Here is an 18,410-nt window from a genome sequence, read left to right as displayed (position 1 = left end):
AAAGTCTCTTATTTGTGAAATCCTACCTTGCCCAGGCCAGGCCCAAGACATACACCAGGGGGTTGGAGATTGCATTGTGTGAGGGCAGGCACAGCCCTTTCAGGTGTGAGTGACCAGTCCTCCCCTCCCTCCTAGCACAGATGGCTTGTCAGGAAATGCAGACTACACGCCAGCTCCTTTTGTGTCAAAAACTAGTGAGAGGGGCAACCAGTTCAACTGTCAAACTTCCTGAGACAGGGAATCCACAAACAGGCAAAGTCACAGCAATTTAAGCAAGAAAATGCTCACTTTCTTAAAGTGGCATTTTCAAACACACAATCTTAAAATCAACTTCAGTTGTGAGCTCAGAGACCCCAAACTCCACATATCTATCCGCCCCCAAAGGTAATCTACACATTAATCATATTTAAAGGTAGCCCCCATGTTAACCTATGAGAGGAGCAGGCCTTGCAACAGTGAAAAACAAATTTAGCAGTATTTCACTGTCAGGACATATAAAACACAATACTATATGTCTTACCTTAACCATACACTGCACCCTGCCCTTGGGGCTATCTAGAGCCTACCTTAGGGGTGTCTTACATGGAAGAAAAGGGAAGGTATAGGCCTGGCAAGTGGGTACACTTGCCAAGTCGAATTGGCAGTTTAAAACTGCACACACAGACACTGCAGTGGCTGGTCTGAGCCATGTTTACAGAGCTACTAATGTGGGTGGCACAACCAGTGCTGCAGGCCCACTAGTAGCAATTGATTAACAGGCCCTGGGCACCTCTAGTGCACTGTACTAGGGACTCACTAGTAAGTCAAATATGCCAATCATGGATGAACCAATTACATACACATTTTGTGTAGGAACACTTGCAAAGAGAGCAAAAACAGAGTCCAGCACACATCAACAACCTTGGAAACAGAGGCAAAAAGTTAAGGGAGACCACGCCAAGGATGAAAAGTCTAACACTCCCAGTAAGGGTGGCATTAAGCTCTCACTGGGCAGGTGTAATCTGGACTGACATGGAAGCAGCCCGCTTAGGCACGAGTGCGGTTTGTAGCTTCGTAGCAATGCCTGAGTCACCTGAGTCATGGAGTATGCCACATGGTGAATGGGATTTGGTACTTTGATGAAATGGATTTCACGAGATTCGCAATTTAAGGTGTGTGCTTCCGCAAAATCTGAATGCAATCCAGAGGGTAAACGTCTGATTCTACAAGATAAGACTCCAGGTTCAGGGTCGGTTGTTCAGACTGTTTTACCCTCCACCTCTGCCTCTATCCTCATGGCATCTGTTTCTCAAACATGTGTATTCCCAGACTATGAGACAGAGCACAGTGAAGAAGCAATAGACGGTCAGGAGGGGAGGGAGACCAGGATCTTTGATGAAGCTACTGGTTCTCTGCAGGATGTACTCCTCGAAAAAAGCTCCCAGTCAAAGACTGATTCCGGGCCTAGCTGCAGATAGGAAAGTGGGAGTAGGCGCCCCTAGCCTACCCACTATTTGCTATAGCTGGGCCCAAGTATCTTGATAAGATGACCAAACATGCTGATAATACATCAGGGAGTAGGCTAGGTACAACTCAGTGCCTATTATACATAGCCCTTTGGCCAATACCCAGTCATGTTCAGATTCTTTCATTACTTCTGGTTTCTCACTGACCCCACCTCCCTCTGGCTCAATGGGGTTTGGTGTTGATCAGCAGGATACCTGTAATGTGGCTGCCCCCCCCCCCTCTGCAGAATTAGGCTATCTTCACCCAGTTACTCAAATCCAGGAGGGCGGTGAAAAGGATGAAAGTCTGCTTCACCAACAGAGAGTTTGCTTCTTCAAATTTTGGGCGAGCTAAAAGTTTCGAAAGTATCACAAGTAGCAGCAAATCGGAAGACTGAAGCACAATTAAATTTTTAAGCCGTAATATTCAGCAGCTGAATACACGTATTAAGGAGGTAGAGCAGCAGGTGTCAGATCATGAAGATGGGGGACAGACCTGGAAACTTCAGTCGCTAAATGTCAATCAAAACTGGTTGATTTACAGATCTGGATCAATGATGCCGAAAATCATTCGCACCACTCAAATCTAAGATTCATGGGGGTGCCAGAAGATCGTGAGAATGGGCAGACTGTCACTAAATTAATTTCAGACCTTATGACTCAACATGTCTTTCCAGAAGCGGCAAATCGAAACATGGACCTCACCATAACACGGGCTCATCGAGTTCCAGCAGTTCAGTCCACTAACGCTAAATATCCTCTGACGATGTTGGTGAACTTCGGGGACTATTGCATTAAGGAATGTATCCTTGCGTGGCAATTAAAGCAAAGGGTTTGCTACGATGTACTTCCAGCCAAGACCACAGGGTTCTCAAAGAAGTGTGTTTGGTTGTTTAGCCACCACCCGTAGCCACAACAGAAAGAGGAGAGCATATTTAAGGCCCAAGTTGCAGAGCTCCCGCTTCCTGCCAAGAAAGGATACCCAGCGACACTGGACAGCCAGGTTAAAGCCGGGGAAGAGCATGATCCTAGAGGAATCCACTGTGATCAAGTCCATCGACCGGGCTTCCCTCATTATGAAGTCTTGGTCTCAGAAGTACAAGAGCCTAACAACTATTGGTTGTGGTGTTGATCCGGGGGAGGACGCTTGTTTGGAACTCAGTGGAAACCATTCCACCATGTACATTGCAGAAAGTCCCTCCTGGATGACCTCTGCCAGCAGCCAGGATTCCATAAAGGTTGTTGCGTTGCTACCTCTATGCCCTCCAGGAGGCCCACCACGTGTATAATATTCCATCTGACTCTCATATCTGCAGCTCCACTCTTCAGTAGCCCAACACAGCCCACCAGGTAATTCGGCTGAGCCACGTGGTCTGCCATCAGGTGGGGTGATTTTTTTGCAGGGAGTACATACACTCACGTTGACACGCACAATGTGTTTTTATGGTCACTTAAAGTAAAAAAAAACTAACGAACAAAATGAAAACAATTGGAAGACCCACCTCCAAGTATTTGAAAAAATATCAGCGGTACTAAAGTTTCTGTTCATGACATCATGCATGGGTAGACAGACGTTTAGGAAAGTCTTAAAAACATATAGGCCCTCATTCTGACCTTGGCGGGCGGCGGAGGCCGCCCGCCAAAGTCCCGCCGTCAGGTTACCGTTCCGCGGTCGAAAGACCGCGGCGGTAATTCTGACTTTCCCGCTGGGCTGGCGGGCGGTCGCCTTCAGACCGCCAGCCAGCCCAGCGGGAAAGAGGCTTCCACGATGAAGCCGGCTCGGAATCGAGCCGGCGGAGTGGAAGCTGTGCGACGGGTGCAGTTGCACCCGTCGCGTATTTCACTGTCTGCGCAGCAGACAGTGAAATACATGTAGGGGCCCTCTTACGGGGGCCCCTGCAATGCCCATGCCAGTGGCATGGGCACTGCAGGGGCCCCCAGGGGCCCCGCGACCCCCCCCTACCGCCATCCGGATCTCGGCGGTCCGACCGCCGGGATCTGGATGGCGGTAGGGGGGGTCGGAATCCCCGCGGCGGTGCAGCAAGCTGCGCCGCCGCGGAGGATTCAATGGGGCCGCGGTACACTGGCGGGACCCCGCCAGTGGTGCCGGTCCGACCGCGGCTTTACCGCCGCGGTCGGAATCCCCATTGGAGCACCGCCGGCCTGTCGGCGGTGCTCCCGCGGTCCTCCGCCCTGGCGGTCAAAGACCGCCAGGGTCAGAATGACCACCATAATGTTTTAATTGGGTGAAAAGGTGAGCAATCATTCCTCTTTAGAAAATAGCACGTTTGTTTACAAAAAGAAAAGACTGTCTTTGTGCGTGTTAATCATTCTGTGCTGAGAAGGACGCTGAACAAAACATCTATGTATAGTTGAAGGCCATGATGCCTGAAAATGGATCCCAACAACAATATAACCCATCATGGAAGAGAGTACGGGAATACAAAATATAGAACAAGATGTAGTTTTAGTTATTGAGAGAAGTGATCATTGCATTGGCTTACAGGTTCCCTCTCATTGTATGAAAATTGTCAATTTCCCTGCCAGGTTAAAAAAGATAAGTGCCTCAAAGATCTCTTGCAAATTCTGTATGAGGGAAATCTATGATGTAATTATTTGAAGCGTACTGTATGAACGTCTGCTCCACACACAGCAGTGAGCAATCATGAGAATTTAAAACAATAAGAGAAAAAGGCAGTAAACATGGACAAGCTGAAGAAAAAACAAGAAAGCCTGGGATCCAAATGTCTGTAAAAGTAACTTTTTGTAAGCAATATACCACTCATGCCTCCCATTTTACATTAGGAAAACTCTCAAACAGACTGTGCTTATAAAATAATAGTTCTTTCTTTGTGTTCATATATCCCACTTTTCTATAGCCTATCTAAAACAATAATAATTACACAAGATTTAGGTGCAAAACCCTTTATACTTAAAAAAGACAAAAAAATCAAATTAGGTCTTGTACTTCTGAATGTGAGCTGGGAATTTGCTGGGAATCCAGTGTGTCATACATTTCACTCACTGGTTGCGAGCGTAGGACATTGCTTTGTCCTGGGAGAGCTTGTTCACATTTATTTCTTCTGACAGCCACAGATAGCGCCAGTGAACAGCAGTACTATTACTACCAGTAGAAGGCAAATTTTCATCAAGTGCATTTTTACTCTTTTCAACTTCAAATTGCTTTGCGTTTGGCTTTCAAGTTGCCTGCTCATAGGTGAAGTGCCAAAACCGTATCTACAGTTTTACCTTGACTTAAGCTTTTGCCACAAAGTAGACATATGACCTCTTGGGCATCAATTTTTGTCTCACACTCTGTAATAGAAAGATTTCCAAACAGTGGATCATCTGCAAATTAGACCCATTCTCTACATTGATACACAGCCTGAGCAGCTGTAGAAAGATTGACAAACAAGTGCACCTCAGATTACCCATTAGGTAGATGCTATGTATAGGTGCTCCTTCACCCTGCATTCAGCTGCTCGAAATACAACTGCACCTCAATGCAGACCAAGTTCACTCATCAAAATGGGAAAAGGAACACTGTCATCAGTAAGAACACCAAAGGTCCCTGGCGTGATATAATATCTTTCTGTATTCTGCATTGTATCGAACAGCATAGCCACAGTCAACACATTTTGTTTCTTTTCATACAAACGGAACTTCTTCAGGACTGTGTGACAAAAATAAAAGCACATCAGATTTCTACATATATAATAATTATCAAATGAAATACTTAACAGCATTATAAAAAATGTTCTCTTCATTGTGAGTAACCTGGGGGACGTTAAATATGCCACGTTCTTTGCAGCTAATGATCTTGAGAAAAAGTTTCACAAAACTGACTGACCAGATTTAGGGCCTTCCCAAAGTGAAACAGGTGAAAAGTGTTTTATTCTGCGCTGGCTAAAGCTGGAGAAAGCACACTACTTTTAAGGGGGGAAACATAAATTCATGTTTTCATATTAAATCCTCTGAATAATTTATTTTAAACTATGGGCTGCTGCATACCCAAGACAAGAAACCTTGTTTTCATGGTTTGGTGACTTAAACCCTACAAAAAAGGCTTCTAATCCGTGACAGTACCTTAAAACACGTGTTTAGGAGATGCCTAGGCTCATTCTACTGTTTACAATGTGCAGCTATATTGAACTCAGGTTAAAAGAGCGCACAAGTTCCCTAGACCTGGAAAATGAAGTCTACTTGCCCGAAAAAAGGATGGACTGCCTCCACATCTTTGAAAAAGAGCATTGTGGCAGGGAACTTCCTGTTTGACGTCCACAGACTTCCTGTTCTGTTTCAGCTCTAGAAATTTCACACATGTAAAGGAAAAGGGCTTTACAAATATATAGAGACAGTTTACCTTAATAGGAATGTGGAAGTGATGCCTGATCTCAGCTTGGTGTTTAGAGTATGCCTGTATAATGAGTTCAGGTAAAAAATATTCCATGCACCCGAAAGAGAAAGTCCCATATCAAATTATATTACACGTTTCCTTTGAAGCAGGGTCTGCTGACATTCTGGGCAGGTTTATAAGGAAAGCACTGATTTATTGAATAAGATATTCATATCACTTTTTTTTAAAATAGAAAATAGTACCTTTGTAGATCTGCTTTATTCTGGCTGAGTTGTATATTGTCACTTTCTTGCACTTTAGCAGGTTACCACCACAGCAAGCAGTGGCAACCAGAGACAAGGTTTCTCTGTCTATGAAAGACATTGTCGCTCAAAGACTACTGGATCTGATGAAAGAGCTGGCTTCTAGCAACAGGAAGGGTAAATATGATTTTCTGTCTGTCTCCTAGGCAACCCAGGAGACTGGCAAATCCTCTAGCATAGAAAAATAATAATAAGGGGATTCCCTGAACTAATAAGCGTAGCTCAAGCAGGGAAATAACCAAGATTTGGCTGCTCAGACTAGAGCATCATTGAACAGTACCACTGGGAACGGCCCTGAGGAAGGTTGTCCACAATATCCTAAAACACCGAAACGCGCGTAGGCCTTTGGTCCCTAAGGTACCATTTGGATAGAACTATGTCAGCATTGTTTCTTTTTTGTGTATCAGACTATTAATGTTAATACATCAGAACTATGTATATTTCTATATTCTTCTTATTATTTAAAATTGTTTTAGCTTTATTATGTCATTCTGATTAGCTTTTTGATGTGTTGTTTCACTTGTAAATAAGACACGTTTATTTATCTGTATAGTCTAGTGTACATGTGGTATGTTTGATTTAGGTGCTTCGTATGTTTTTTTATTTTTTTATTTCTTTGATTTAATGTATATTTTTCATGATTGTGTTATCATTGAATAATAAAGTATTTGTATTTATAAAATAAGTTTACACTAATTATGCAATAGGATTACTTTATCTGTGACCAAGCACCTAAATATAGTAGCCTGATATCATGAGCATATAACTGGTCAGTAACATATAGTTAGTATCATTCTAAACCATAGTGTTGGTACGTGAAGATGATCGTATCTTCATGTTTATTTGAGTAGCTCCATTAGTAGTTTTTCTCTACATTGGTTAAATCCTCTAGCATCCACTGAATGGATGTGAGTGCAAACGAGCCATGTAACCTAGTGTGCTGACCTGTGTTCATCTGGGCCATAGACAAAAGACAGAATATTCAATAATGCAGGCCAAAGGGCAAAAAGGTGAGAACACAACTGAGGGAACGAAAATTACCAAGAAGTGGTGGAACAGAGTATTCTTGAGGAAGGACGTCAGTGACAACGGAAAAAACGGATTCTAATATTAAACTTGTCGGGATATACTGCTTGCAATGCAAAACAAGCATTTGCAATGGGTCTCGCATTACATCGAGTTAGAGCTATTAGCGTTGTAAACGCCTAATCGGACTTTTCTTGCCACATCAAATAAAAAAAATAAAAAAACAAGAGTGATAGCGCTGTGTAAAACACAGCGCAATCGCGCTGCGGAGTAAAGAGAAAAATTAGTCCACAAACCATATGGAAAACATAGAGCCTCCTAGGTTTCCTGTACTTTACCGGTGCTCTCGAGGAGGGCTAAACACTGGAAAAGGCATGACGTATTTTCACAAATGAAAACAAGCGGATTTTAAAAGGCAAGCCCACGAACCAATGTAAGTGACTGACGTGGCATGGGCATGGTTAAAATCCCCCTAAAGGGAGATTAGAAGAGGGATGGAGCGATTTGCGCTCGCCCCTAAAAACACTCTGCATGCAAACCGTGCTGTTCTCTCCCAATTGGTGGAGATACTGACAAATTCCCCTTTGCTTTTCTTCCTGGTGCATCAGCACAATGATTTTTTTGTGATTTTCTTTTTTTTTTTTTTTTAATTCTCCGAGTTAATAAGTAGTCATTTAATTTTGAAAGTGATTAGACAAAATAGAAGAATATAATTAAAAACCCAAAATCAAAACAAAATACACAACATACAAGTAAGATACGTTATTTTAAGGACTGCTTTACTGGTCTAAATATGTTTTTCTTTTCTTCCCTCCTGTTTGTTCCTTAGGTACTATAAACATCAGAATATCCATTGCCCAAGAACTGCATACTTTTTTTTTTTTTAAATAAGACTTTTTAATGCCATTGGTGTTTGAAAGATGAATGAGTATACCAACATGGAAGGCCCTGTACCTGAGGCTAATCCCCACCTGTCGCAGCTGTGGTTGGATACACAGTGCTGGGCACAGGACCTTGCCACACGGCGGAAGGCTGTGTGCACCAAGGGCTAGTGCACGAGATGTGGATACAGTGTATCAAAAAGCCCGAAGATTCACTGAAAACAAGCTTCAAGCATGATTTGTGCTTTCTTCTGTGCATAACACATTAACAGATTTTTGAAAAATTCACATAACTTCCCTGAAGAAACGTGACTAAAGTATTATTATTTATTTTGAGCAACTATTACCTGAAAATGAAAAATGACCAGATAAATTGAGATACGGAGAGAGGAAGAGCGCAACAGCGTATAAGAGACATTCAATACAATTCCTTATTCATACTGCATGGTTAAGGCTGAGATAGGTGAGGGAAGAGGCTTGGCATATGTGTAATGTAGCTGTTCCTGAGATCCGTATTCAACTAAGAAAAGGTTATTGTGAACTTATATGAAGTCTACTGATATTCGAAGAGATATAGTTCATAAAGCAAATTTTTAGGTTAGCTTTGACGGTTGTGAGAGATGGGGCTTCTTTACACTCGGGAGGCAGTGCATTGCACAGTTCTCTAACAGCAGTGATGAGTTGTTTCCCGTTGAGACTTTGCCCTCTTCCTTTGGTTATAGAAAGCTTGTTGCCTTTGCTTGCTTTTGGCTTGTTTGGTGAATCTGGATGGTGCTTGGTCTTCCAGATGATGTAGATGGTGTTTAATTTGATTTGCTGTATGAGTGCATCCCCCTTAGTGTGGCTGTTTGGTGAATCTGTATGCTAAACAAAACCTGAAACCTACTCAGATTGGTCAATTGTGGTTAGCTACACAGACTATCACTTGCCACCAGTATGCGTTGCTTATGGCTTCATACATGATCTTACACACAATACTACTGACAACAACATGGATGGTATTTTAAGACATCTCAAACTGCATCACCGATGAAACCACACGTGACTTCACCAGTGACCACCTTGAGGGTTGTCCTGCGATTAGACAAGGCTTGGGGCATCCAAGAGCTGGACAGCAGGGCAATAGGCTCTCCCTGTGCCAGTGATAGGTGGGTGCTGTTTGCCACCTGCTTCCACTGCGTAGCAAAGGATGGAACAGGAGGGGACAAGAGGAGCATGTAAGGAATTAAGTTGTAAGAACACCATTTAGGATTGCCAGTAGACAGTGTATTCTTGAGTGTCCCGCACCATGCCGTAGGTGTTTCTCATGAGTTATCAGTGGTGTAATCTACTTCCTTGACACTTCAGGCAGAGGTAGAAATCCAGATTGTCTACCCGTGGCTACCCAAAACCTCAGAAACTATCCCTGCAATACACTTACAATGACCTGTGCTGTGTACAGCAGGGATGCATGGCCAAACACTTCCAGTACATAATAATGCAGGTGGCGAAACACACGATCAGCAGTACAAGGATTAATTTTCTTTTCTTTTTTTAATACAATGGGCTTTGCATACAAATCTTGGGCTTTTATTTTTTGTCTGCGATACATTTAAGACTACTTCCAGACATTTGAAATGGGTTTTATTCACCTCAAATGAACCACCATGTGTATGTGGTCGCTACAGATATGTCTGAGTTTTTGACTAATCAATTTTAGAAATCGAACTTGAGGGTCTGGTAGCTATTGAATGGCATTGTAAAAATTCCATAGTGCTGATATCAGTTGGGGTTCCTCTTCTGTTTGCTATTCGGGTTACAACACCCTATCCCTTGTTTCAGAAGAGAAGGGAATAATCACTGCCCTGTGGTGTCCAAATAGCCAACGAGAGAAGACTGAAAGGGCAAAATGAAACACATATTCAACGCACTAATGCCTAGCAATCTGCATATTCGCTTTATACAAGATTAATGTTTTTTTTTTGTTTCATACCTTCTAAATTAGGGTCTTAGAATTTTGTTCAAATAGATCTTTTTTAGTTTACAAAACAGGTTGTTATTCTTTAACTCCATCCACCCAGCCTCTAAGAAAGTGAATTTATTTTAATGAGAAACCTGTATAATCATGATAAAACAAATAATCCACAAACAGGTTAGTCTGTTTCTCCATTGGGAAGTTGCCTACTTTGTTAACCGTTTGTCCCCCGTTTATGGTCACTTTTATATTTGAGCCTTCGGCTCAGTTTTCTTTTTCGTAACAGTGGTGAGTTTAATTTTCTTGATTTTGGCTAACTGCTATGTGCAGTGAATTTCATGTTTAGTATGTTTTTTTGTTTTAGTAGCCAGCTCTAGTCTAAAATAAGTGGTGGCATACACTCTTGTATAACTACATTGTGATGCTGAATGAATTGAATCTAAAGGCTTGCTAGTTTTCTATTGCTCAGAAAAACTCACTTTGGGCACCGGAAAACAAGAGTTGACTAAACCAGTAGGTCTTGCCTTTTGGAATTATTGGCTTTGCCAGTAGTTTCTGTTCCTGCTGTACTGTATCCAAAATGGTGTTCACAGGACTAAAAGGACAAAAAAGTGCTGTAACGCAGTGATTGTTATATTGTAGGCACTCACACCACGCATGTGCGTGTCTACCAAATGATGCAACTTTGTTTTTTTAATGCAAAATATACTGGGGTGGGAGGAAGCAACACAGAGGAAGTGTACAGTGGGGAAAGTAATGCAGGGAGACCAAAGCCACACAGAGGGTGGAGTGGTGAGGAAAAGCACCAGGTGAGAGAAGGAGGGTTTGGTGGGCTTACAGAGGGCGGGGTGGAGAGGAGAGATAACAGGTGAAAGAGCAATGTGGTGGGGGTTGGGGAGAAGCACATGGTCAAGAATGCAACCGGGAGGACTCTAAAGCAACTGAGAAGCACGTTGATGACTTCAAGGACCACAGAATGCACTGGAAGAGAAACACACAAGGGAGACAGCTGGAAAACACATGCTCTCTTGTTGAGTGTTTAACCAAAACGAAAAGAATTTGTGCTTGAGAACCAAGCAGTGGAAGCAAAGAAGCCAGCCAATCAAAAGAGACGGTAAAGAGCCTATGCTAGATAGGTGGGAAAAACACAAGACTGATGAACTGGGACACAGATAAGAAGAAGGCAAATGAGAGTGACTGCAATGGGCAGGCAATTGGCAGACTCCAAGCCCCTGTATGTTCTAGGTAAGCCGTCAGTATGTCTTGCAACTGACAGCACCCGTGCTATTTAGTAGACAAGACCTAACAAACGGAGTAGTTTGGAGATGTTGACTCATTGGTTTCCTATGATAGAACCAAACTACAAGTCGAGTCCTGCTGTCAAGAGATACGTGGTGAGACAACCTTCGTTTTCCCCCCAGGAAAGGGCAACCTGGTTTGTGGGATTTTGCAGTCAAGCAGACAGTGAGGTAGTGTGAGAAAGGGCAGGCCTGCTCTTCTAATAATATGAATCTTAATCACACCTAAAGACTTAAAAACAATTCTAATACAGCACAGTAATAAACTGTCCAATCATTCTTAAACTTCCTGCACGGAAACTAGACGTTCAGCAATTCTTTTAATTATTCTTCGTCCCCTCAATCAAAACTGCTTTCAGGCTGAATTTTCCAAACATCACTTCCTTTTAATTTGGATCTGCATGATGCTAGCCTCCCTATAACTGCCTTACATTACTAATTCTTTGTTTACCAAAGCACTTCAACTAACACAGCTGAAGTGGCCCATTCTTTTAGGATGCAAGACACTCCTGCTGGAATCTCTCAATGCGTAACCATGCTCAGTGCACATCCGCTTATCACCTCTAAAGACAATGCGCTACACCTGCACCACGGGTGACAATATGCACCAACTCCCCTGCCCAGAACGTTTGAGAAGCATCCGCCTTCCATTAAGTTCAAACAGGAATCACCAACTGTGCGCTCTCATGTGCGCCATATTAACTATGTGGAAGGGTGGCTAGTCTCGAAGTATCTACCTACCTGGCTGAAATGCCTGAGTTGGTACTGCGGCTGCAGCTACCATTGACCAAACCTAAGGGAGAGCATATATGCAAGTAGTGACTTCAAATGTTTGACCTGGGCAGTAAGCAGTGGTACTTCAGGGACAATAGAATCTACTGCACAGACACCAAAAGCATGAAGGACATAGGTGGAATATGCGGGGAATGAATGTCGCCACCACTGATTTCTGGCCCTGCTGCAAATAGGCACCAGTTCTTCCTTGTTTCAATATGAAATGAGTCTAGGGGTTACAGATACTTCATTTACTTTAACCTTGACTCTTCCTTATCGACTTTCCTTTTAATTAGAAATATATGCGTTTTTTCTACATTGTTTACAAGTATGTGATATTAGTTTCGTCTTTCACTTAACAGTAACCTTAATAATGTGTCAGGCAAGTGATTTCTCACACATAATTTGAGACTGCATAGATCAAATATACATGCCATAACTTTGTAGGGAAAAATACACAATACAGATATTTATGTGGTGTTTCTTTCGGCAAATTTAAATGTACTTGCACAGTTTAATTTAATTGGCCTTCTGTTGATGAAATGATGAGTGTTCCTCTCATCTAAATTACTTTCACTTAGGCCAACATAAAATACTTCAAATTTTTGTTTGAAATGAAAAAATATTATTTCTCTTTGACAGGAACCTGGGTTTCATCGATAAATCTGTTTATCTGATTCAGTTTCTTCAGGGAATGCAAGTTGCTCAGGATGATTCCTGTCTTACGGGTAAGGTACAATAATTCAAATGCATATGCCTAAGTACCTGTAGACATGTTGTTATTAGAAAAGCAGTGAGTGATTGGTTCTGTTTTTAGTGGAACTAAAATTTACATGTGATCTTTAGTTCACACAGTTGTATAGGCTGGATGTTTCTTTTGTATTGCGGTCATCTAATCTATTCATTTGTTGAACTCGGGAGCTTTTCCAACAGTGTTTGAAATAAGTGATCCAGCACCTCAATTTAAAAAAATATATTTTTATTGTTTTTTTGTAGAGCAGGAAAATAAAAGGGTGTTGGACAATACATTCATCAACATTTCTACCTTGGTTAGTACATATCAACGTGTATAATCACAAAAGACACATTACAGTATATTCATGTCCATCATGTTTCATACATATCTGGTCGGGGACCCCTCTTTTGTTCACAATCTCTCTCAGCAGTAATATTAAGATATAAGCCAATCCCATCCCCTCCCACATCAACGTCATAGCATTTTAGCCAGGGACTCCATATTTTATGGAATTTTTTGGGCATCCTCTTGCTTTATAGGCAGCTTTCTCGGCGGCCATATATATGTCCATTCCATCTCTCCATTCCTTAAGGGTGGGCGTTTCAGGAGCACCCCAGTGTCTGGCTACATCTCGTTTTGCCACAGCCAACCCCCGATTACTAAGGAGAAGTCTGCTTCTGAGTATATCTATCTCCGTGTGTATTCCCAACAGGACAAATTTGGGATCGAGTGGCAGCTTTCACCCAGTATCACATTTAGCTCTTCTATTATGTCTGTCCAGTAATTATGTATCAGGGGCACGACCATACCGTGTGTAGGAAGGACCCATCTCTGTCACTGCATTCCAGACAGTGAGGGTGGGCTGCCCTCTATAATTTGTGTAAGCGTTCCCTAGCCTAATATATCCTATCTAATACCTTAAACTGGATGAGTCATAGATGGGATTTGATGGCCACCTCTCTTGGGTGCATCGGGGCATCTCCCAGTCCGTAGTGTCTAGTTCCCCTACTTTGCCTTACCATATTGTTTTCAGTTTTATCAGGTTGTCATGCATATTGTTAAAAATGGTCATGTATGTCCATGAGCTGCTTTCTCAGCTAACTCCCCTTGGAGGAGTCTTCCTTGTAAGTGTGCATATTCCGGGATACCTGCTATTTCAATCTTCTCTGCCTGCCAGGTAAGTATTTGAAAAATTGTGTTTTGTGTAGATGATATTCGCACTGCAGGGAACTTAGAGATTAGTGCGCCTTCCTCTATGAGGTCTACCAGCTTTGAGAATCCTATGGTGTCCCATTGTCCAAAGTCCTTCAGCTTCTTGAATTCTTTCAAACATGCACACATAAGGGTGTCCCTCTGGCCAGTTTCGAGACCCATTTTGTCAGTCTCTCTACCCCTTTCCAGGCGTCCGTGGTAATTTGGGTCGCTGTTAGTAAGTTCCTTGACCCTTTTCCTCAATACAGATAGTGCAGATATGAGTGTGTGTGGAACTGGGTCCTCTCTAGTGCATATGTCGGGTGGTCACCAGGCATATGCCCCCAGTTGTTAAGAACTATTAGGTGCGCTGCCCAGTAGTATGCCCTTTTATTAGGAAGGGAGATGCCCCCAACGTATTGATTCCTCTGCAGTGTTCCCAGTGCCAATCTAGGGTATCCCCCACTCCATATCAGTGTCCGGACCTCAGTATCTATTCTGGTGAAAATAGCCTCTGGTATCTTATGATAGGTATTTTGGAAGACATTTTGTGCATGGCTGCCCTTCCCAGTAGCGTCAGAGTTAGCATTCTCCATCTTTCAAAGGCTCCCCGAAAATCTACCAGTACCTTCATTATATTGCGGTCCAGGCTGTCTTCTATATTAGGTCACATAAACACCAAGGTATCTGAACCCTTGTCTAGTTATTTAAAGTTGTCCGTGGCTGTTTTGATCTGCAAAGTGCCCTCCAGCGGGTAACGACTGGTCTTATCCCAGTTGATGTGGTAGCCCAGATGAGCTCCATATTTTTAAAATATCTGGAATGTCTTTGGTATTGTCTCAGTTGGTCTAGTGACATACAAATGGATATAATTGACATATAGTGTTATCCGTTCATCTCCTGATCCCACCTCTCCCTCCCATAAGCCTGATAAGTGTAGATGTGCTCTAAATATGCCTGCTTAAGGGTTCCAGTACAAGGGGGAATAGTAGGGATGACAAAGGGCACCCCTGCCTTGTTCCCTTCTCAATGGGGAAGTCGGTGGATAGCTCACCGTTTACTCTGACTCTGGCTGTGTGGTTCTTATGTAGGAGATCTATCCAAGCGATGAAATTAGGGCCAAGCCCGAACTTTACCAAGGCCTGTCTAAGGAAAGGGCAGTGTAACGGTCTAATGCCTTCTCGGCATCTAATGACATGATTATGATGGGTTCCTTTCTACAGTGTACCACTTCCAGCCAGTTGTAAAGTCGACGAAGGTTGAGCCTGGTTGATCGCTTCAGCATGAAACCAGATTGGTCCTTATGTATTAAATTAGTAGTCACTGGTATGAGCCTACTCGGCAGTATGTTCGTCAGTATCTTTGTCTCAGTATTTGTCAGAGCTATTGGATGGTAAGAGCTGCAGTGCGTCTTGGGTTTGCCTGGTTTGTGAATCAAACAAAGCGCTGTGAAGGCCTAATAGTAGGATACCCAGCTCTTCTGCTTCTTTGAACATTTTAAGTAGGTGTGGGGCCAGGAGTCCAGCATTGTTTTTGTAAATTTCAGCTGATATGCCGTTTGGTCCTGGTGTTGTCCCTGTTCTTAACCTGCCTATAGCCGCCAGGACCTCAGAGATGTCTGCGTCCTCTTCCAGGGCTTGTCTTCAGTCCCCTGTTAGAGTTGGCACTGTTACCTCTTCTAGGTACCTTGCAATTTGTACCGTGTCAGCCAGCGGCATCTCTTTGCAGAAGATGTCATAGTATCTTGCAAACTCTTCCGCAGTGTCTTGTGATGTGCAGCAGCCTAATTTTTATATGCTTTTTTGTAAACTGACATTTTAGGTTCTTGCTATTTTGAAGATTTTGCTTTTATTTTTGGGGCTAACTTGGACTATTAATTATGTTTTTGTATGTTGATCATCTGCAAAACACTGATGCAGTTAGGGTGTTTACTGCAAAAAAAAAAAAACTTAAGCGTTCACATAAACTCAATATGGGACTTTGGGAAAAATATGAATGTTCACTGATTTAAGTGAAGAAACTGAGGAGTCCACTTTTAACATAACGCTTTGGCTTTCCAGACGCAATGAAGCTAAATACATTCAACTTTTCATTGGTTGAAACTTTAAATGCACAGTTCCCCCAAAATATTGAGAAACAAGTGAGTAATTATGGTTTCAAGCTTCCTATTCGAGACCAAATTAATCCCTCCTGGATTTGCATAGAAAGTATGTACTTTTTTAAACACAATTTGAAATCAAGTATGAAAAAAAGTTTTCAACTTCTAATTAACAGACTGTTTTATCTGGCATAATCCGAAAGCGCACAGACGAAATTAATCTATGTTTTGTGAAACCTTGAGGATGCACTCTATATTCATGATAAAGCACATAGTGCCTCAAAACTGAAATTGTATCTCATTTTATTAGTAAAACGGTATTTGTTCTACACAGTGTGAAATATAACTATTTACATCTATGGCAAACTCCTAAAGGAAAGAAGCAAACACTTGACATTTGACAATTGAGCACACTGCCTATTCTTTAAGCTTTCTTTCTAACTACAAACAAGATCAACAAAGATTATCCTACATCGAAAAGTTATCATCTTGTTGTTAGTCACATTCACTTAGTTTAAAAACAAAGGTGTTTGAGAACTTGATATAAATACTGAAATATCGAAAAGGTAATTTCTAAAATACTTGAGAGATTTCCCAAAAGTGAGAACAAATCTGAAACCTGTTCTAAAACAAAACACAACAAGAGATCCTACAAAAGGTATACTGGGATCCTTGTAAGATACGGACACTTGGTGTTCTGGAAGGTTGTGGGTGGTGCAGGGATTGGAGTTGCTAATACAATCCACTGAGGACATCCACATGATCAGACAGCACCCTGACTTTGCAAATTGGTGGGTAAAAAGCAAAACTATTAAAACAGATTATTTTATCATTTATATTTACAAATTATAAAATGAAGCTGGCAACTGAAACGTTATTTTTAACACTGTCATAAACTGACCACTTTTAGAACCAGCATTGGCAAAGCCAATAGGTCTGATGTGGGCTGTCAGACTTTTGGCTTTGTCAATGCTTGTTTTGTTCTATCATTGTTTTTGCAAAGCTTTATTGTTGGAGAAGCTACGAGACCCTTATCAGTCTAAAAAACAAAAAACAAATAGGGCCTGATTACAACTTTGGAGGACGGTGTTAAACCGTCCCAAAAGTGACGGATATACCACCTACCGTATTACGAGTTCCATAGGATATAATGGACTCGTAATACGGTAGGTGGTATATCCGCCACTTTTGGGACGGTTTAACACCGTCCTCCAAAGTTGTAATCAGGCCCATAGTGTCTAAAACCAAAAATATTTTTAGTTACAAAAAAGCACATATTTCCGTAGTAGTCTGACACTCATGGGAACTGTTTGTGTGAAGATGCGCCTTGTGAAAGGGCAGAACGTCTTCACTCAAGGGGAAGTGAGCAAATAGCTGAAGTTGGCTGACCCATCGTCCCATGCTGTATGATGTAGAAGGGGGAAGAGAATTGTGAATGACTCTGCACACCAATGGATGAAGAGGGTTGGTTGAAAGCCCCTATCTATATATGTAACATATTATAATTATAAGTTTAGCAAAATTAAAAGGTCTTGGCTAACGCCTGCCCTGAATAGGGTAAAGCTGTGTCAAGGGTGCAGTGCTAGAACAGCAAAGAAAATATTGCTGTAAAACTAGATATTCACAATGAACCTGCTCCTGGCACGTTGTTTCTCAATCTAGGGCACTGGTGTTCAAATTAAAAGATCAGAATAAATTATTCACCATTATATAGAAAATACATTTTACAGGTATTTGGTTTCAAAACAGTGACTGTCCTATGGAAATTAATGATAAAACTTCAGAACATTACTTTACAAGTTTAAATCTCTGTTATATGTTACACATAGTTTGTACCAGTTTCTGTATGACTGTAAGAATTGGAACAAAAAATTTATGTACTGAACAGTTTCTTAGTTGTTGCATTTCTTTAAAATTTCTGCTTCAAAAAATAACCTATTGTTCACTGTTGTTTTGACAACGAGTTTCGGTACATTTCTCAAGCTGATGACAACTATATCTTATTTATGTGATTTAAGATAACAGCTGCATCAAAGCGTGCATTAAGAAAGGTTTAGATGTATTTATGGATTATGTAGTCCTAATAATGTTGATAATAGATGCCACCAGTCTATACCTGGTAATGCAAAATAAATATATCAGAACAGTTAGTTGTTTATCCGCTCTTCATCAAGGTCACCATGAGCAGACATTCAAAATGCAGACTATCTGTATATTAAATTTTTTTGCTGTCCCACGGGGAAACAGGATCACTTTAACGTGTAACAAAATAATACTGTGTAACAAAAAAAGAAACCGAGAAAAGTTAC

At 41.7% G+C, this 18,410-nt stretch overlaps 1 protein-coding gene across 1 annotated transcript in view; it reads left to right on the top strand.

Annotated features, from left to right (window-relative positions):
* The window catches only part of ATXN10 (ataxin 10), a 1,000,711-nt gene that overhangs the window by 227,895 nt on the left and 754,406 nt on the right, over window positions 1-18,410 (top strand). The window contains exon 3 of the mRNA XM_069228252.1: window positions 12,719-12,804. Coding sequence (XP_069084353.1) covers window positions 12,719-12,804 — 86 coding nt within the window. The remainder of the gene's footprint in view (window positions 1-12,718; window positions 12,805-18,410) is intronic.

The sequence above is a fragment of the Pleurodeles waltl genome, chromosome 4_1 (genome assembly GCF_031143425.1).
Source record: "Pleurodeles waltl isolate 20211129_DDA chromosome 4_1, aPleWal1.hap1.20221129, whole genome shotgun sequence".
NCBI lineage: Eukaryota > Metazoa > Chordata > Amphibia > Caudata > Salamandridae > Pleurodeles > Pleurodeles waltl.
Note: the sequence above shows the minus strand (reverse complement) of the source record. Positions and strands in the feature narration are given on the sequence as shown.